The 18,243-nt window shown below is 43.9% G+C and overlaps 3 protein-coding genes across 4 annotated transcripts; 1 reads left to right on the forward strand and 2 right to left on the reverse strand.

The window, feature by feature from the left end:
* Window positions 1-256: 256 nt before the first annotated feature.
* Window positions 257-2,492, forward strand: ntaq1 (N-terminal glutamine amidase 1). 2 transcript variants are annotated; one of them, XM_023827517.2, is made up of 6 exons: window positions 257-688; window positions 1,110-1,209; window positions 1,303-1,353; window positions 1,463-1,506; window positions 1,843-1,967; window positions 2,068-2,492. In XM_023827517.2, the coding sequence occupies exons 1-6, from the start codon at window positions 609-611 to the stop codon at window positions 2,169-2,171; spliced, it is 504 nt and encodes a 167-aa protein (XP_023683285.2). In that variant the 5' UTR covers window positions 257-608; the 3' UTR covers window positions 2,172-2,492. The 2 variants fall into 2 exon arrangements, with proteins under 2 accessions (XP_023683285.2, XP_023683276.2); XM_023827508.2 differs by having other exon boundaries at window positions 404-688; window positions 1,463-1,611.
* Window positions 2,426-5,185, reverse strand: LOC111852026 (proteasome subunit alpha type-2-like). The gene is made up of 8 exons (XM_023827498.2): window positions 5,065-5,185; window positions 4,353-4,429; window positions 4,136-4,268; window positions 3,886-4,008; window positions 3,689-3,770; window positions 3,413-3,486; window positions 3,242-3,299; window positions 2,426-2,682 (listed from the first exon to the last, which is right to left on the reverse strand). The coding sequence occupies exons 1-8, from the start codon at window positions 5,103-5,105 to the stop codon at window positions 2,566-2,568; spliced, it is 705 nt and encodes a 234-aa protein (XP_023683266.1). The 5' UTR covers window positions 5,106-5,185; the 3' UTR covers window positions 2,426-2,565.
* Window positions 5,186-5,785: 600 nt separating this feature from the next.
* sdha (succinate dehydrogenase complex, subunit A, flavoprotein (Fp)) lies at window positions 5,786-14,405 on the reverse strand. Its single transcript, XM_023828883.2, has 15 exons — window positions 14,276-14,405; window positions 13,551-13,634; window positions 12,670-12,831; window positions 12,160-12,303; window positions 10,930-11,094; window positions 10,667-10,815; window positions 10,331-10,455; window positions 10,074-10,242; window positions 9,788-9,983; window positions 9,367-9,538; window positions 9,141-9,259; window positions 8,919-9,030; window positions 8,530-8,660; window positions 7,609-7,722; window positions 5,786-6,644 (listed from the first exon to the last, which is right to left on the reverse strand). Exons 1-15 carry the CDS (start codon window positions 14,333-14,335, stop codon window positions 6,558-6,560), a joined length of 1,989 nt encoding a protein of 662 aa, XP_023684651.2. The 5' UTR covers window positions 14,336-14,405; the 3' UTR covers window positions 5,786-6,557.
* Between the last annotated feature and the right edge of the window lie 3,838 nt (window positions 14,406-18,243).

The raw sequence follows: 18,243 nt of genomic DNA on the forward strand, positions 1-18,243 counted from the left end.
ATAACCGTATATATTAAAGAAGGTGAAAGTTCAAATTTATAAAGGTTGCATTTGTGTCTTTGTCTTCTTTTCTGCATTGTTGTCTATACTCTAAATTGTTTTATTCTGTTTTATTTAAATATAGGGGTTGAAGAAACGAAGCTTTGCTTGGTACGTTTAAGACAGAAAGATTTTCCATAGCTTCCCACAGAAGGGTTCAGCATAAGCTTCAACGCAGCTGCTTCGGACCGCCTCCGCCCCGTTTCTTTACACATGCCATGTGTCTACATAACTTTCACGTTATCTGATTTAAAAAAGAACAACTTAAATGATTTAAAATATTTGTGCAACAGACGTAGATGTGCGTAGGCACACTAACGCGTAAAATCAAAATACAAAAACTACGTTTTATTGATATAACAGGAATTTCAGGCCGCGGTTGATCGTTCGCACGGTGCTATACATTCCCAGAAAGTGAACGCGCTGAAGAGGCGCAACCTGAAACGCATCAGCGGCGCTGTGGTTTCAACACGGACGCGTGTCGCTGGGACACGTTCGCTCTTGGTTTCCGGCTCTCTCCGGGCTGTTAGGAAGCGACATGTATTAAGCAGTTTGGAGTCTTCTCAGATATGCATGTTAGCGGCTCCTCGCCGGAGTACGAGCGCATTACTCCCTGCAGGAAGGACTGCGTTTACACCAGCTGCTACTGGTAAGGCTGGACATAAATATTCATTTGGCATCTCCTGTGCTGTGTTAATGTCACTGTTCTGTGGAAGTAGATCAGTGACAGCGACCATGTCTTCTCCATCGTTTGGCGTGTTTTTTTTTTCTTCATTGCTTTAACAGCATATTCATTATCAAAGATTATTGCACACATAATATCAGGGGCGTAGGTGGGGCATGGATACCCTGGCAGATTCAGGGGGGCAGCATTTGATATGGGAATACGTAAAGTTACACATAAAATTGGACAGGTTTCTCAAGATGATATTTTCTCAGTGAACCCAGAATGTCTACGTATGTCTCTCCACAGTACGACATGTATTACGTTTTAAAATGTAACGGTTTCTTCCGTTAAGACGAGCTTGAGACTTGCCCAGTTTTTTTGTCTTTAATGTGTTCCTTTACAGCGAGGAAAATGTTTGGAAACTATGTGAATATGCCAAGATCCAAAAGCAATTCCCCATGGATGAGATTTATGCTGTCTTCATATCCAATGAGCAGAAGATGGTAAGGTGCAAGTGTCTGTTGATATAGTGGGATATGTGTATATGTAGAAGGTGCCACTGTTCTTTTATTTAATCTGTCCACAATACCATGCAGGTTCCTCTTTGGGAGCAGAAGTCTAGCCATGGAAACAAACCCGTAATTTGGGTAGGTTCTATTCTGTCGACGCTTACAGTATGGCCAAGCTATAATGAAAATGTACCATATTTCACATTGAGTATGGTATATGATGTTCGACCTTTTATTTTTCTTGAAGGATTACCATGTTATTCTGCTGCATGACGGGAACAAGGATCAAAGGTTCATTTATGATCTAGATACTGTCCTGCCTTTTCCCTGTCCATTTGACACGTACATAAAAGAAGCCTTCCGGTCAGACGCTTACATCAATTCAGCTTTCAGGAGGTAGTGGCTCATTTCGAGATACTGCGCCATCACGTTTTCAAGACCTTAACATTCTGTAAAAATATGTAGGCCTAAACATTTTAATGATTCAAAAAGTGTATGGTAAATGGAGAAAAACATTGCAACATTTATGACACGGTACCTGAAATACCTGAAATTCATATTAAGTGAAACAGGATGGTGGCTCTGTCACTTTAACGGTGACATTCACATCAGTGTACCTGTTGCTAGGAAACTGCGTGCTATTCCAGCAGAAGAATTCCTGCAGAATTTTGCATCAGACAGATCGCATATGAAAGATGCTACTGGGACATGGCGCGTGTCTCCGCCCCCATACCCCTGTATCGAAACAGCAGGTAGGAGGCGTTTCTCTCAGCATTCAGACGGAAACTTTGGAGGGACCTGATGTACAGTTTAAGCAGTTTAACACCATACCGCCCCACCTTTCCTCTGCAGGGTCCAAGATGAATTTAGATGACTTCATTAGCATGGACCCCAGTGTGGGATATGGTCAGGTCCACACTCTGACTGAGTTTGTCCAGCGGTTTGGACGTAGCTGAGAATCGCAGAATGAAGCCCGTCGGCCGGGAAAACAAATGGGGCTTGAGGGACAAGGACACTGTGTTCAACATTTTGGTGCTCAGCTTTTCATGAGGAGTTAATTTATCATTTGAAGAAACGGTACCTAATCCTGGACAGATGGTTTTTTTCAAGCGTGTTTTTTTTAAATTTCTAAACATTGTAAACTATGGTAAGAAATTGTAAATATTAAAGGACACCTTGCTCTATTTCTGTGAGGGATAAAGGAAATCACTGCATTATCACCATTTATTGGTTTCATTTTTAAGAAAAAAAAACAATAAAAATGAAGACAGTCTGAATATACAGTATTTTAAGTCATTTTACTTCAAACAGCTAGAAAAATAAAGCGCATGGAAAGCTTTGCCGGTGGTTTCAGGCAATGGCTGCCAAATAATCCTTAACCTCAGAAGGGGAAAGTCTTCTGAAACCGTCCTCATTACAAATGCCCACTTCGATGTTATCTTCAGTCATCTGACCCTCAAAGCTTTCCTGTGACATAACACATTGTTCTTGTAGCAGAGAAACAGCAAAAAGACGAATCTGCTCAAACTGGCAGACCAGAGGCTTGTATCATGAAGTGAGATTTCTGGGTTAGGTAGGTAACTTGTTGGATTTAAAGTCCATTTAAACTGGGGTACTTTGGGTGAATATCAATGCGTACTTGACTGGAACTTGTGTTCTCACATACCCATTTTACGTCATCTTCCTTTGCCAAAGACCAGTTCCAGTATTAAGAACACAAGTACACGAATAATGTAAAAATGCCCAGGTGTAGTTGTTGCTCCGCCACAAATATCAAGGATACATTGGTTGCATCCTCGCCAAATGAAACCAATCCCATGATTCTTTGCGCCACAAGTTTGTCCTTGGAAGGCAAGTTAGCAAGATCGGTCTTGCAAAGACCACAAGTCTTCGTGTTCTTGGTATTGAGATTTACCCCTTATCTTCATTCACTTACACATTACCCCAGAATACCTGTCTTGCTAACCCAAAAGTCTACCTTCGTGACACAGGTCCCCGGTTCCCAAGCTTGGTGTGTGAAACTTACCTTCAGAGTCAGGATTGCTGTATGAATTGCATCTTCAAGCTCTAGGTCCTCATTGTATCTGTCAACCATCCAGCACAATTTGTAAACCCTTACAGCCTCAATCAGACATTCAGCTAATACTTAATGATTTAAAAAAAAAAAAAAAAAACATGTTGATTGATGCTACTCTACCTTTTCTCAAGGAATGTTTTTCCATTGACGTAGTTCTTTCCCATTGCTGTTGCTTTCCAGGCAAAATATGCTCCCTATATGAAGATATTAAGCAATAATCAACACCCCTCTCATCTGAGAGAAACAGGCCAAATTCTCAAAAGGCAGATCCAGCCAACATTTGAATGGGAGTACAGAAAACTGTCATTCACCTTTAAGTTAACCAGACATGAACAACCCACGCAACCACTCTATAATGACACAGATTTTAAGAAGGCACAGGCCAGCCGCACTTACAGAAGGGTCTGACTGGAAGAGGTAGGGCCGTCCTTCATCCCAGCCAGCAATCAGCAGTGAGACCCCAAACGGACGCACTCCCCTACAGCAGACAGGGCATTTCAACACAACGTGATCACGGTGAGGTCTACTGCAGCCTTTAAACATCAGGACTAATGCAGCATACAAGTCACCAATGTGAAAGCTGTAGGACCCACCCTGACTGCGTGTACTCCTGCATGACTGACGCCACCCTCTGTACCAGCTGACCTGTAGGAATGGGCTCCTGGTAAACCAGAAAGTACTGCTGGGCCAGCTTCCGGGCTCTCCTCACAAGTACCCTGCCGAGAGATCCTCTTTTAAAGCATGTTGTGTCACTCGGTGTCAGAGTGCTGCAATCACCCACTTCCACCACAAGATGGCGCCCTAATACGTGTTGCTTTTATTGTCCGTAAAAGCGGCTGTTACCTGTAGTCGGGACCCATCCCACTGTAGACCATGCCTATGTGCTTGGTGATTGGTTCCACTTTATGAACGCTCTGCTCGTCGTACAATATCGACTTCTGCTTCTTCTCAGTGGCCAGAACGACACCATTTGATGCTGAATAACGAAAAATCATACGGTGTATCACATACAGTTTGCTGGGGCAGCGAGAAACAGACCCCCAGAGGAGCAGACACTCACCTTTGATGCCGACCGATGGAGCACCAGCGGCAACAGCCGCCAGAGCATATTCAATCTGGACCAATTTGCCGGACGGGCTGTAGAGGACCCGAACCCATTAATGGCACTGACTGACACATTTTTAATGATTACGATACTGCTGAGTTCACTTCTGCATAATATTGTAAATACAACTTAAAGTAATGCAATGGGAGCATCTAATCATCCCACGCACAAATATATACAGATATAACACCACATTACGAAATAAGTATCAGTTATTAGAGACTCGGCTCTATACTACCCAAAGGTGCTCAGTAAATGAAAGTGAAACCAATTCAGCTTTTTAAATACATACTATTCACCGCCTTCACGCATCTGGCAGATTGAAACGATATATGTTACAATAGCTGGAATAAGCATACAGCGTTTAAACGTTGGAAAGTTAGTCAGTATCAGTGCAGATGAGTGGTACCCGTGATGCCAGGCTAATAGTGAAATAATCCTGTTACCGGTGCTAACAATGCTAACGGCACGAACCATGTTACAAGTGCTAACAGCGCTAGCAATGCTAAGGCTAGCCGTCAGCACCGTGACACTGCAACTCCCGGGCTACTCAAACAGAGAGGAACACGCGCTTTTCCTTTACGGGCACCTTTGCTTCGCGATCACACAGCCGCAGAGTAACCGAATTCCACATCCCTGACCCAAGTTACTTTCAACGTGCATGTACCTGAAAGTAGTTAGAGAGAAGCTGTATCCTCTTTCTGCCATTGTGATGAGTTGCAGGGGGAAACTGAAACACGGCGGACGCAGGAGGAGAGCATAACCGCGCGAGGCATGCTGGGCTGTCTGTTGTGGGCAGAGTCGCGTGCTAATAATAAATATTAATAACAAAGGTAAATATATTATTAATAAACGCATTTATAAGATACAGTATTAGAAAATATATGAAATCGCATTAAAACTGGGAAAAAAAATTGAATAGTTGGTGGTCTTATCTATGAAAAATCATTTTCAATCATTTTATAACCTTCGTATATAACACTGAATAAAAAAATTTAACATAATTGGACCGTTCTGGGTTGGGTGCCCAAAATCTCTAGCCATACCCCTGTGCCAGTGATAAGGATTGTTTTCTCAGTTAACTGGGCTTAGAACCAAAACTAAGCTGTTAGACCACCTATTACACGACTATTTTCTTAGACATCATATATGAGGTGAGTTTGAGTCAGTCTCAGCTAATGGCTGTCTATGGAAAATTAACTTAAATAAAACAACTGTACCCATGCTATTAACTGATAAAATTATTCAAAGTATAATCAAACAATCAGATGCACAACAGTACAGCAAGCAGCAGAACAGCTTTAAGGCCACCCAAAGAGAAGGAAAAAATAAATTTAAAGTCAGATGAGAATGAGATTGTACACACAAACAAGGAAATGACAATGAAATTGATTTGTGTGCTTTATTCATTCAATCTGAGCCTGTGGAATGAATTGAACCCACACAAAGGTATCCGCTTTTCATTAAGAAAGTTCTACCTAAAACATCCTTTGGACATTTTTAAAACCCTTGCCTGCTGACTGGAGAAAAATATTTTCAGTTAATAAGCAATGTATTTAATGCACATTAAATACAAAGGAAAATCAGAGCTACACCAGGCAAGAAAAAAAAAATGAGCATGCAAGATATTGGTCAGGAGGAGGATTTCAGACTACAGATGGGTAAGAGATCTACAAAATCACTTCTGAGTTATTACAGTACTTACAATGCAAAACAGAAAAGGGCGGGGAAGCTGAACTAAATTTCCAGAGGCTTCATGTGTAAAGTCAGCTGCAAATACACATACTGTACAGGCACTGGCAGCAACACAGCTTCACTTTCAAGCTTCCAGAATGTTCTTCGTATTCCAAGGCTTCCAAACAGGGATTATCTGACTACATCTGCTGTTCAGGGAGTGTTTATTGCGCTGAAATAACGTGTAAAAAGCTTCACACTGTCACACAGAGGCCCAGCTACGTAACAACGGAGCAACACTGCAGGTTTCATAACCAGACTCCACCTTCGTTAGATGGTGATACTGTTTTTATTTAAGCTGACGCTTCCGACAGGATGATTCCTTGTGATTATATTTAAATGTAAGCTGAAGGTACAGCTTGGATGTTATGCTGGATAAAGCCGTCCTGTGCGCAGAGCATGAACGCCACGCTAAAGCTCGTCCTTCTAGTAGGAGCGGATAGCCGGAGGGATAGCTGCGCAGTCCTCCTCATTCAGAGAGCTGTCGATCACTGGCCGGTACTCCAGAGTCACCTGCGGCACAAAGACAGGGAATCAGGGTATAAAGAGGATAGCAAGCCATCCACTCTAAATGAAAGGGCGTTATTCCACCGCACCAGGTACCGTATTTTTGGTACTTCGAGAAAGGTGTTGATGTTCCACTGGCGTAAAAATTGGTACCGACCCTAAATGACATCACAAGATGAAGCAAACTGAATTTTGTACTGAATTCGAAAAATGGCTGTAATATATTATACAGCTTGACGATGTGCAATATTAATACCAACATCGCATGCTATATCAAAATAAGGCTTTTTCGTACTTTCAATTCTGTACGGAGATTATAGTGCGTGTTAAAGTTTTGCTAAAATATTTTTACTGCGTTACTCTGTCATAGGGTGGAAAAAAAATTGCAAGGCTTGCTAAGTTTAAGTATTATTCTTTCCTTATACGTTTAAAAATCAGTTTAAAGTTTACCTCCACTGCTTTTGCGTGAGCATTACATGCATTCTCTGAGACTATGGCAATCATTTTCATCCTTGCCATTTAAATCACTCAAACACGAGTCTGAGAAATTTATTAACTCCTTTATTTTATAAATACTCCAATATTTGATAAAATCATATCATATTAGTAAACAAAGCACTAATTTCTTGTCATGCCATCCAGATCTTTTTGTTGTGTTAAACTTACAACACTTTTTTTTTTTGGAACTTAGTTTTATAATTTTCTGAGTCCGCAACTGTTTTCAAGGCGCATCTGTATTATGTTTCAGCAGTAGGCCATTTGCATAACCAATCAACAAAGAAAGCATTTGGCACTTTCAGTACCGGAACTTTTGATACTGGTACCTGACCGGAAGCCAATGGGAAAAGCGAAAGTACCAAAAGTACCGTACTTGGTGCGGTGGATCAGCATTCGAAATGACATAACCCCTTGATTCGGCTCCCATTCAATCACAAGACATCACTGCATGATGGAATAAAAGAAAGTTTACCTTCCCAGTTTTGGGGTCCACATAGGACAGTGTGTGTTTCCTCCAGTGCTCACTGAAAGGCTTCTTCTGCTGTCCCTGGAGGGGCTTGGCGAAGTTATACTCATCCACACGTTCCTGCAAGACAGATGTGCTATCATTCATCTTACTGCTTCTTCTTGTTCAACTAGGGTGAGTTTTCAATGGTGATGCACTCGCCGATGTGCAATGATCACCTGGGATTTAGATGACTGGTGATCTGTCAGGATGCCGGCTTTTCGGAACTACGTGGACTTTTACTTACACCAACAATTCGGTTAGCAAATTAGTAGTACGCCTAAAATATTAATGAAATTCATATTGTGATGCCAATAATGCCACATGCTATTGTTTTGGTAAATGATGGAAGCGATAAGCACTGAAGCGGCAGTGAAGAAAGGGACAGATCAGCAGCCACAACACCTTTCAAAAGAGAAGATATTGTGGATAAACAAGGTAAAGAATCGATGGTGTGATGGTACTTTTTGTAAAGTCCCACACGTTTAATGGACATTAGAATATGCCGAATTCATACAGATTACCGATATTATAGGAGCACTACTAACATGCTCACCAAATTGTGGGCCAAAGAAAAAAAAAAACCGGCATAGTACCGAAATGCCAGCATCCGCACAAATGTTTATGCCGGTCATCTAAAAGCCTGGTGACAGCTGTGCATGGGGCGGTACATCGTGATGTGATATCGAGCAGCCCCACCTCCAACCACTTCATCAAAACAGAGCTAATAACAGTGCTTCTTCCACAAACATGCTAAGCTCTGTTCCTTTGTTGCTGTGAGGTATACCAAGTCAAACTGCGGAGAAGACGTCATGTCAGTCTAAAGGCGAAAGTTCAAGGTACCACAGTAAGTCAGTCCAGTGACTTTAATGAAGCCTGACACCCCACCTTGAAATCCTCCCTGGCGTGTGCCCCCCGGCTCTCCTTCCGGGCCAACGCCCCCTCAATGGTCTGTACGGCATTCAGCATCAGGTTCTGCAGCTCCAGGGTCTCCACTAGGTCTGTGTTCCACACGATGCCTGGGTGAGTGAGGAAACATGCCGGTTACCTGAATGATGCGCTGTTCTGCGTTAAGTGAAAAGCTGGAGCTCCACCACACAGCCCCCTCTTAGATAAGCAATGGATTCACACATCAGGCTGATTTTCTGCTCACTGTCCATCACAAGAAGCCCAGTAACTGCCTGTGACAAGTGTTAATGAACACGGACCAGCCCCAATGCCAAAGGAACCAAGAAAGCCCTTAACACGCACAAGAGAGAAGAGGAGCAGCCACAGACCTCTGTCGAAGGTCTTAATGTCATCCAGAGTTGTGTAGACGGCAGCCATCTTGTCACAGCCCTCTTTGAGGACGGAACCGGTGCGGAAGACAGCGGCGTGAGTCTGCATGGTCTGTCCAAGGACATGAGGATGCCTCAGTTTTCATGATGTTCATACCTAAATAATTTCTTAGAAACGGAACCAGCAGATCCAGAACGCAGACCTTAGAGCTGGACTCGTACCTTCTGCATGTTCAGTCGGATCTCTGAAGTTCTGGCGCTTCCATCGGCGTATCGCAGTTTGTCCAGGTTGGCCACAGACGCCTCCCCGGCATTGGGCTTCAGGGGCGAGAGCTTCTCACCTACAGGGAGTAGGAAAGGGGGTCATGATCGCGACATACAGAACGTATGGGGCAGACATTAAGGTGGTGGTTCCTTTGCGGATCTAATCCAAGCAGCGACGAGTTACCGGGAGAGCAGGTCTCGGCGATGGTGAGGGCACAGGCGCGACCGAACACCACCAGGTCCAGCAGGGAGTTGGCGCCTAGCCGGTTGGCGCCGTGCACGGAGGCACAAGCAGCCTCTCCGCAGGCATACAGCCCGGGTACCACCCTGTCGGCACCATCCTTGTGGGTGATCACCTGTGCCAGACAGACGCTGACTAAGCTCATAACTCACTGAGGCTCTCATACATTTGTCATCATAAAAGTGAAGATGAACAGAAAGGGAATTAAATTATGAATACAGCCACTTCTAGCCTAAAGTCATTGGATGTGTAGAAAAACATACAGCACTTTATGCCAGTAAAGCAGCTACGTTCTTGCTGTAAAAAGTCTCATCCTTAGAGTCCCCGTCTTTTTACCCAGTTAGATGGTGCGTTGAGTGCTTACTTGGCCCTTGTAGTTGGTAGGGACGCCGCCCATGTTGTAGTGGACGGTCGGCAGCACAGGGATGGGTTCCTTGGTGACGTCCACGCCCGCGAAGATCATGGCGGTCTCGGAGATGCCAGGCAGACGCATGGCAAGCTGCTGCGGAGGGAGGTGGTGCAGCTGCAGGTACACGTGGTCCTTCTCTGGTCCGCAGCCCCTGCAGCAACGGGAGCGCCGTCCTCAGTGCCGTCCCCATCGTCTAATACCCACCCAATTCACCGTGGGCGAGGGAGGAGCCGGGCCGCACCTGCCCTCGCGGATCTCGATGGTCATGGAGCGGGACACCACGTCCCGGGATGCCAGGTCCTTGGCGTTGGGGGCGTAGCGCTCCATGAAGCGCTCGCCCTCGCTGTTGATGAGGATGCCCCCCTCCCCGCGGCAGCCCTCAGTGATCAGGCAGCCGGCGCCGTAGATCCCTGCGAGGGGGTGCACCACCGTCACCCCACCGCGACAATGCCGCGGCGGCAGACAGATAGATGTGGGCTGGGCTGCAAGAAATCTCACCTGTGGGGTGGAACTGCACGAACTCCAGGTCCTGGCAGGGCAGACCTGCACGTGTCACCATGGCGGTCCCGTCCCCGGTGCTGGTGTGGGCCGACGTGCAGCTGAAGAAGGTTCGCCCGTAGCCACTATACCCCAGAGACGGATAGATGCTTACAGAACAGGAAGTAACTGACAGAACACAGCAATCAATATCAAATCAACCTTTAACATGGTTATGCTACCTGACCCGCTTCAGGATGTTTAATACTAGTACAGACCACACCCTTAGTAAACCAAGCCTGTTTATTACATTCTTCTAACCAACAAAGGACTTGAGGCAGAGTAACAGCCAGGTACCCAGTTGCGATGACTGTGTTCTTAGCCCTGAAACGATGGATGGTGCCGTCCTCCATGCACAGGGCAATCACTCCCTTGCATTCACCGTCCTCCATCAGCAGGTCCAGGGCAAAGTATTCCACGAAGTAGCTGGTGTCATATCTCAAGGACTGCCAGAGGGTGGGGAATGAGCATCAGGGGGAGCAGAAAAGATCATCGCAGCCAAGAGTTCCTCTGCAAGGTGTCCTAACCCAGCGCGTGTGAGGAAGAGGAGGGTGCCTTACCCTGCCATACAGCGTGTGTAGGAGGGAGTGGCCCGTCCTGTCGGCCACACAGCAGCACCTGTGCGCCTGGCCCCCCTTGCCGAATTTCAGGCTCTGCCCCCCGAAGGCACGCTGGTAGATCCTCCCATCGTCGGTGCGACTGAAAGGCATGCCGAAGTTCTCCAGCTAAAAAGGACAGGAGGCAGGCGACGCGACTGAGGGGGGGGCGCTCCTCTAAGCGACAGGCAGCTACGAGAGGCACCGCACGCTAAACTGCGTGAACATTACACACATCATTCCTGAGATTGAGGAGAAAAACCCTAAGGTGGACTGATATAGGGAAGAAGGAGCAGTAAAACCAGCATGAATTTACCATCACTGCAACCTTCTAACATACTTAAAGGCAGAGATCAAGGCCTACGTCTAGGAAAAGGCGAGTCTAGACAAGTTACGCCGTGGTTTCAGCAGTCCCAGGTCAGGCTTTTACAGTAAACCAAACCTAAAGAAAATACCGGCTTCCTAATTCAAGTTCCCCACATGCCTCGTTTCCACCAACAGAGCCGGTGCTGGTCCTGGACCGGTTCCCACTTGGTGCCTTTTGAGAGCCTGCTGCGTTTTTTAGAGCAAGTTAATATTTTACATTAAATATCTTATTTTCAGCAAATACCATCCATTCTATTTTAAGCTATTGTACAACATTTGGTCTGTTGTTTCACTGCCCGCACAGGAGATATTAGACTAAACTATACCTGTTATGGATTGAATTTTCCACGTGTGTGTGGCGATAGCCCCTCCCACTTTCACTGATGTTATGGACCCAATTTCTGAGACCAGCTTTTCTGTGGTGCTGTGCTGGAGCTGTTGTTTCTGGCCCAGGGACAGTTTTTTTGCGGTGGAAACACGTGGAACTAGTTCCGGATTGGGAAGAAGTCCAGCAAAAGCACCAGCACCGCATTGGTGAAAAAGAGGCAGTAGTGTTACTGCTGAACTGACCCCATTTTTAAACTCATGCATTGATCAGAAAGACTAATTCCACATCTATTACCGAATATCATTACAGCTTTCACTTTTTCCCTACACCCATGACTTAATAAAGGATCAAGAACGGAAGCAAAAAAAAACACTTTCCAAGGTCTTAGTTTGTGCCCAGAATATTGTCCAATTTCACCAGCCTTAAGCTGCTAAAACCATTAAAACAATCCTGTTAACCGAGGGCGAGAGGAGTACAGAGACCCACAGCTGGACTCTCACCTCTATCACAGCTGCTGGTGCCTGCTCTGTCATGTAATGAATGGCATCCTGATCTCCTAGCCAATCAGAGCCCTTCACCGTGTCGTAGAAGTGCCACCGCCAATCATCGCCTTCCATGTTTCCGAGAGCTGCGTTGATCCCACCCTGAACCATACAGGGAAGATTAAAATCAAGATTAAGTCTCTACTCCAAGCAGAGCAGGTTTACAGATTCATCAGAAATGTGGATGCATAACCATCCAATTAAAGTCAAAAATGAAAACCTCAAGGACACCAAAATCACAAGACAGAAACGACAAACAAATACCAGCATTCCAGTTGTGTAGAGAGAAAAATCACGCTACCTTGGGCACTTTGGGGCATACTGGTTACTGTCCTAGATCTTTTTCTCTGACTGTCCATCTACACAGTAACTTCAGATAAATGCAGTATTTGAAAAGAGAGTTCGCACTAAGTGACTGTAAGTGGTCTTTAACACCCATGTAGAGCAAAGGAGGGAGGGACACCATACCTGTGCCGCCACGGTGTGAGACCTGGTAGGGAACAGCTTGGTGACGCAGGCCGTGTTGAAGCCGGCCTCCGACAGGCCGAAGGCGGCGCGCAGCCCGGCCCCTCCGGCCCCCACCACCACCGCGTCAAACTCATGGTCTACCACCGGGTACTGCGTGGAGATCTGTGGGCACAAGTCATGCGTTTCACTTTGCAGAACCATTCAGCCCAACATCTGCAAGCTGAGGAACACCTACAGTGCTCACAGAAAGTCTGAGAATACTTGCTTAATTCTGTAACAATGTTGCAAACTTACTGGTTTCATAACAAAAGTCCATTGACAAGCAGTGTTTAACATACTGGCACATATGTTCCGCCAAGACATTTTCATCTTTTTAACGGTCAGGTTTTTTTTTTGACTGACTCTTTCAGCTCTGTACTTGCTATTTTGATATGAATTGCAATTGAAGTCACTGGCCCCCAAAGGGGGGGTTGGTGTTTGTTACTGCAAAGCTGAAAATTAAAAAGCTCCCAATGAGACTGAATGTCAATCAGAACAGCTCTTTTAGAACTATAATTTGGGTTTCAATTTATTACTACTTAAAATTAATGTTTTACTTACAATTACTGGTTGTTTCTAACGCAATATATATTTTTGTAAACAAATGAACAAAGTAATTATTTTTGTTATAAAGACAATTTGCAATATTTTTACTGAATTAAGCATCTCAAAACTTTACTGTGGAAGGTTGTCAGAAGCCTTCAGATTGCAACCAATATAAAATCATTTCAAAAGCCAAACACCTAATCCTTAAAGCGAAATACTACAGCGTCTGTAAAGCATCTGTGTCAACATACTTAAAATTACAAGGCAAAGAGGAATGCGACAGCACACACACTTACACCATCTGAAACTTTAGCGTTGTCCTTCTTTCCGTAGATGGAGAAGTGGAAGGTCCTAGAGCTGCCTCGACAGACTGCGGGGAGCTGAAGGCACATGAAAGGACATCAGAGTTCAGCCAACAGGTTCTTCTGGAGGAGGATCTATATAGGGCCACACCGAGAGCTGTAGCCGAGCCACTTAGCGTCTGCTGCCTGCTTGCCTTGGGGGGCAGTAGGTCACATTACGCACGCTTCCGCGTTGATCTTCAATGAAACACCGGCAAAACATCATGCGTTGTTTTAATGGGTGTCGGGATGCTGCGAGCCGACGGTTCGAGTAGCGTAACGGGGATTCAAAAGCGGGGGGCGCCGTAAACACACCGGCAGCCGCTCCGTACGGCTCCTCCGGCGTGTTCCCTTTATCCTGACCTTCACACGGCGAGACAAAGTCAACCTGCGCCTTGGCCTCCGCACGCACATAAATACCCAGAGACTGACACATGCTTTAATGGGACGCCGCATTTAAACGCACGGAACGCGGAGTAAATCCCCCGGAGCCAGAGCTACTGGCTGCCGCGGTCCGTTAACAGACAGAGTCATTGAGCAGCTCCCCGAACCCCCTTAAGGCACCGACCGCCACCCGGCTTGGACCCCGTGGCGTCAAAGCTCTGAAGGCGGAGTAACACAGCACGGTACTGAGGGACACAAGAAGATGTTTCCTCGCAGGCTCTGGAGCGAACACTCACGGCCTGGAAATGCAGAACCCGCCTGGAGAAGAGTCGAGCTGCAGCTGATACGCCGGCCATGATGAACGGCTACGCAGATCGCAGGGTGCGCGCGGGAGGGCGGAGCGTGACCGAGCGGAGCAAACCATCACAGCCACACCGGCGGGGGAACGGCTAGGAGCAAACCATCACGGCCACACCGGAGGGAGGACGTCAGGGGGCAAAACATAACATTTTCACTTCCGCGTCAGACTGATCAACAATGGAAAAAATGTGTTCAGGCTTAAAGACTCCAAGAGCAATTAATCCCCTGGTCGCGTCAACTTCACAGACACATTCACTTTCTTTCAGGCGGCTTAAGGTTACGTAAAAAGCGTTGGGCAATCCGCTGACATCTTTTCCAACGAATGCGGAACTATGTGGATTCGTTTACATGGTGTTCTGTTAAGACTGCAGTATATCATACTCCTGAGAAAAGTGAAACTACAGAGTGTATATATTACACTAAAGGAGTATACACATGGAAGTATCTAACAACAGACCACAATTTAAAAAATGTCCAATATCTCTGAATATCATTCTTCGATGTAGCCTGAATATGTAGCGAAATGACGTTCCATTCCCTCCCAGTTAAATGACAGTCTGGCTGCTTCTTGGGATAGGATCCAGGCTTGCTGTGTTATACAAATAGTGATGGAAATGGATAGATTGTATTTTCACAGAAACATGGAAAAGTTTTTAAAATTAAATCATTTGAAAAAATGAATTTCCTCAATTGTTTTGAGTGAATCCACCTTAGTAGGGGTTACCATTACAGGTAGACTTTTGCTGAATTTTTAAGTATGTTATTTTCTAAAGTTGGGTATACTTTACAAAAAAAACTCCACCATTTTTAAAGTAAATTCTACACAGTATTTTTTTCCCATGCACCCTTAAAATAACAATGAAATACTGCACCATTGACTTTAGACCAGGTTCATTTGGGTGGACAGCACGTGGCTCAATGTATTAAGCCTCAGATTATTAGCAGTAGGTTACTGGTTCATGTCCAGCCTCAGTAAAACAGTCACATGCCTATGGCTCCTTGAGCCAAGCCCAAAACTCCCAACTGGACAGGAACCTGCATCTGGCTCAGGCTGGCAAAGACATTTACATCATGCCTGGTACCACTTTGCATCAATGCCAAATATATTATTAATATACGTGATTCCTTGCTAAACTTGGGCTTACTTTATTCATAAAAATGATAAATTTACCGAAAAAAGTGAGTGCAAATAAGTTGCCTTAATAAATTTGAGTTAATCTTACAGTATAGGGTGCTACTGTGAAAGTAAGTAGACCTCAGCTTAATTTAATATATTTCATTTTCTAAAATTTGGTATACTTTACTCAAAGAAAGACCAGTTCAAATTTACTCAAAATTTAAACTGAGTGAGTGCAAATTATTACCTCAGTTGTTCATATCTGCTGGATAGTAATTACTGGGAGAAAGGCAAAGAGCAAAGAGCAGTGGTATAAAGTCAATGTTGAGATTTTGATGAAGTGAATGAATCACAGCATAGGGGGTAAATAAGCTGTCATATCCTATCAACGCTGAGACTTTTTACTCTTTCTGGAACACTGAAAACCTTGAACAGTGGTAAATTTTATATATTATACAGTGTATGCTGTCACTTTTGTCATCCTCATTGTGTCCCTCAGGTCTCCCTGTCCTGCAGTGCAGAATTGGCTGTCAGGGAGCACCTCAGCCTGGAGGTACGCTGCCATTTCATGACAGCTTTCATTAGTATGCCTATGATGGTGGGCACTTCCTCTCGTTTGATCCAAGAACTTTGGATGGACCATTTCCGTTAATTAACCCTTTATAATTCTTAATGTTAACTAATTTGGTTTTATTTAGTTCTTTCATTGTCTTAAAGTCACATATTCACATTCGACCAGTGTTTCTGAAACAATACCTTTATGAATGTTTTATTAAGGTGTGTTTTTTTTAACTATTATAAAAAATTGTTTACATTAAGTTTGATCATCTAACCCACATTTCATTAGATTATTAATGTTTTATTATTGCTTGCTATATTGCTTTTCCAGTTTCATCACCAGTCCCATGTACTAGTTCTCTGCAGATTTTGTATCGGCCAAGGACATATATATATAATGTTTATGCGATTTTGTTTTACATTGCCTATTTTGTTTAATGCAGTCGTTCAATTTGTATCATAGGCTAGTTAGCCAGAGCCTCTGTAAATCAACACTGTACAAACCATACGCAGGCAGTAACATTGTCATTTGTCTTTGTTAATTTTGGTGGTGTTTTATATTTTGCTTAGTGCATAATATGCATTTCACATTAAAGCATCTTTTTTGTATTTAAAGGTTGATGCTTTTTATCTGGAAGTCACTATAATTTGTTTATTTCAGGACCCTTCCCTGACTTGGCAGTGATGTCTGTTGCTGAATCATTAAGAGGTATTACTCCACGGCTCATGATCTGCACTGTTTTGCATGAGCTATCAGAACTGTCTCTAGTTGATTTAAGGTTTGGATCAGTGCTTCATAGCTCAGTACTGTCATACCAGTGCCCACTTGTTAGAACCAGAAGGTACAAACAACACACAAGTGCTCCAGAGTTTGCAAAATTCCCTGTGTTTGGCACAAAACTTGACAGCAAATAGAACTTTGTTCCCGACTGACATCAACTACTTTTGTTAGAGAGTTTAACAGTGAGTCCTGATATGTCAGCTTTGATATAGGAGATAACAAAACAAGAAGCTCAGTGCATTGAGTGGTCAGAAAATCGTAGACCACGGGTAACATCAAGTAGGTTTTGAGAAGCGTGCCGTGTGCAAGGGGAGTCATCTGGCCAATCACAAGCAAGAAAAATAATCAAGGGAACATGGCAGACTGAAGCAATGAAAAGAGCCCTTGAACTTGAACCAGCAGTTTTGGAACAGCACTCTGAATTCTATCATGTTAATGTGTTGCCTGGCAGATCTGTAATTCATCCAAATGCTGTTCATCAAGCACTGATGCAAAAGTGTTTGATCCGTCTGAAAATCAATGCTTTTGGTTGAAATAAAATGTACAGATGTGGGTGGTGTTTCTGAAACAGGACACATAAAGCTCATCAAATGTCAACCCCAAAAGTACTTCTGGCAGGTGCATGGTCAGCTTGTCATAACCAGACAGGAGATGTCTTTGAGGACAGAGTATGGAGGATGAGGACGTGATCTCCAAAATGAAAGATCAAACAGACCTGTGCTACTTTGGTGTCTACTTGGAAGAATATTTCAAAATCTGTAAATAACTTTTGTAGCTGTATTAATGCTTAACGACACTGAAAGGAGTGTTCCTTTTTCTGTAATATCAAGATGAATCAAAACTCTAGTGTGATTCCTTTTTTTTCATAATTATTTCTGTAACCATTTGAATATTTACTGAAACATGCTTAATTAAATGCTTTTAAATTGGAGGCTGGTATTAACACTATTTTAACTTAGTCAAAATTGAAAAAGTGACAAGATTTTGATTATACAATATAATTTATATGCATTAAAGTGACAGTCAAAAGATGTGATTTGTTGAATAAATCTGATTATATATTTTCTTCTTGAAATATCAGTAATAAATTTATTGGGATAATAAAACTTAAACTATGACATCACTTATCGAAGCTCCCTCAGAATGAGGGCAACTTGGGCTGGTTTTGGGGAAAAAATTCCATCCATGAACAGATGCTTCAACAAAAATTAGATGGTCGACAAATTAACGCTGTTCGACGTACTTGTAGATAAAAAAAAAAATTCGTGAATTTATTAGAAAATGTAATCCGATCTTCATCTACGAGGTAAGTGTAATTGCTACCACTAGACGTCAGTGTTGTATCATAATTATCACACTCTACCCTACGAGCTGGAGCCCAGCCCTTGCAGGTTGATCTCACAAACATGGATCTAACCGGAGTTATAATAAAACACGTGTCTATCCAA

Source organism: Paramormyrops kingsleyae, chromosome 23, assembly GCF_048594095.1.
Source record: "Paramormyrops kingsleyae isolate MSU_618 chromosome 23, PKINGS_0.4, whole genome shotgun sequence".
Taxonomy (NCBI): Eukaryota; Metazoa; Chordata; class Actinopteri; order Osteoglossiformes; family Mormyridae; genus Paramormyrops; species Paramormyrops kingsleyae.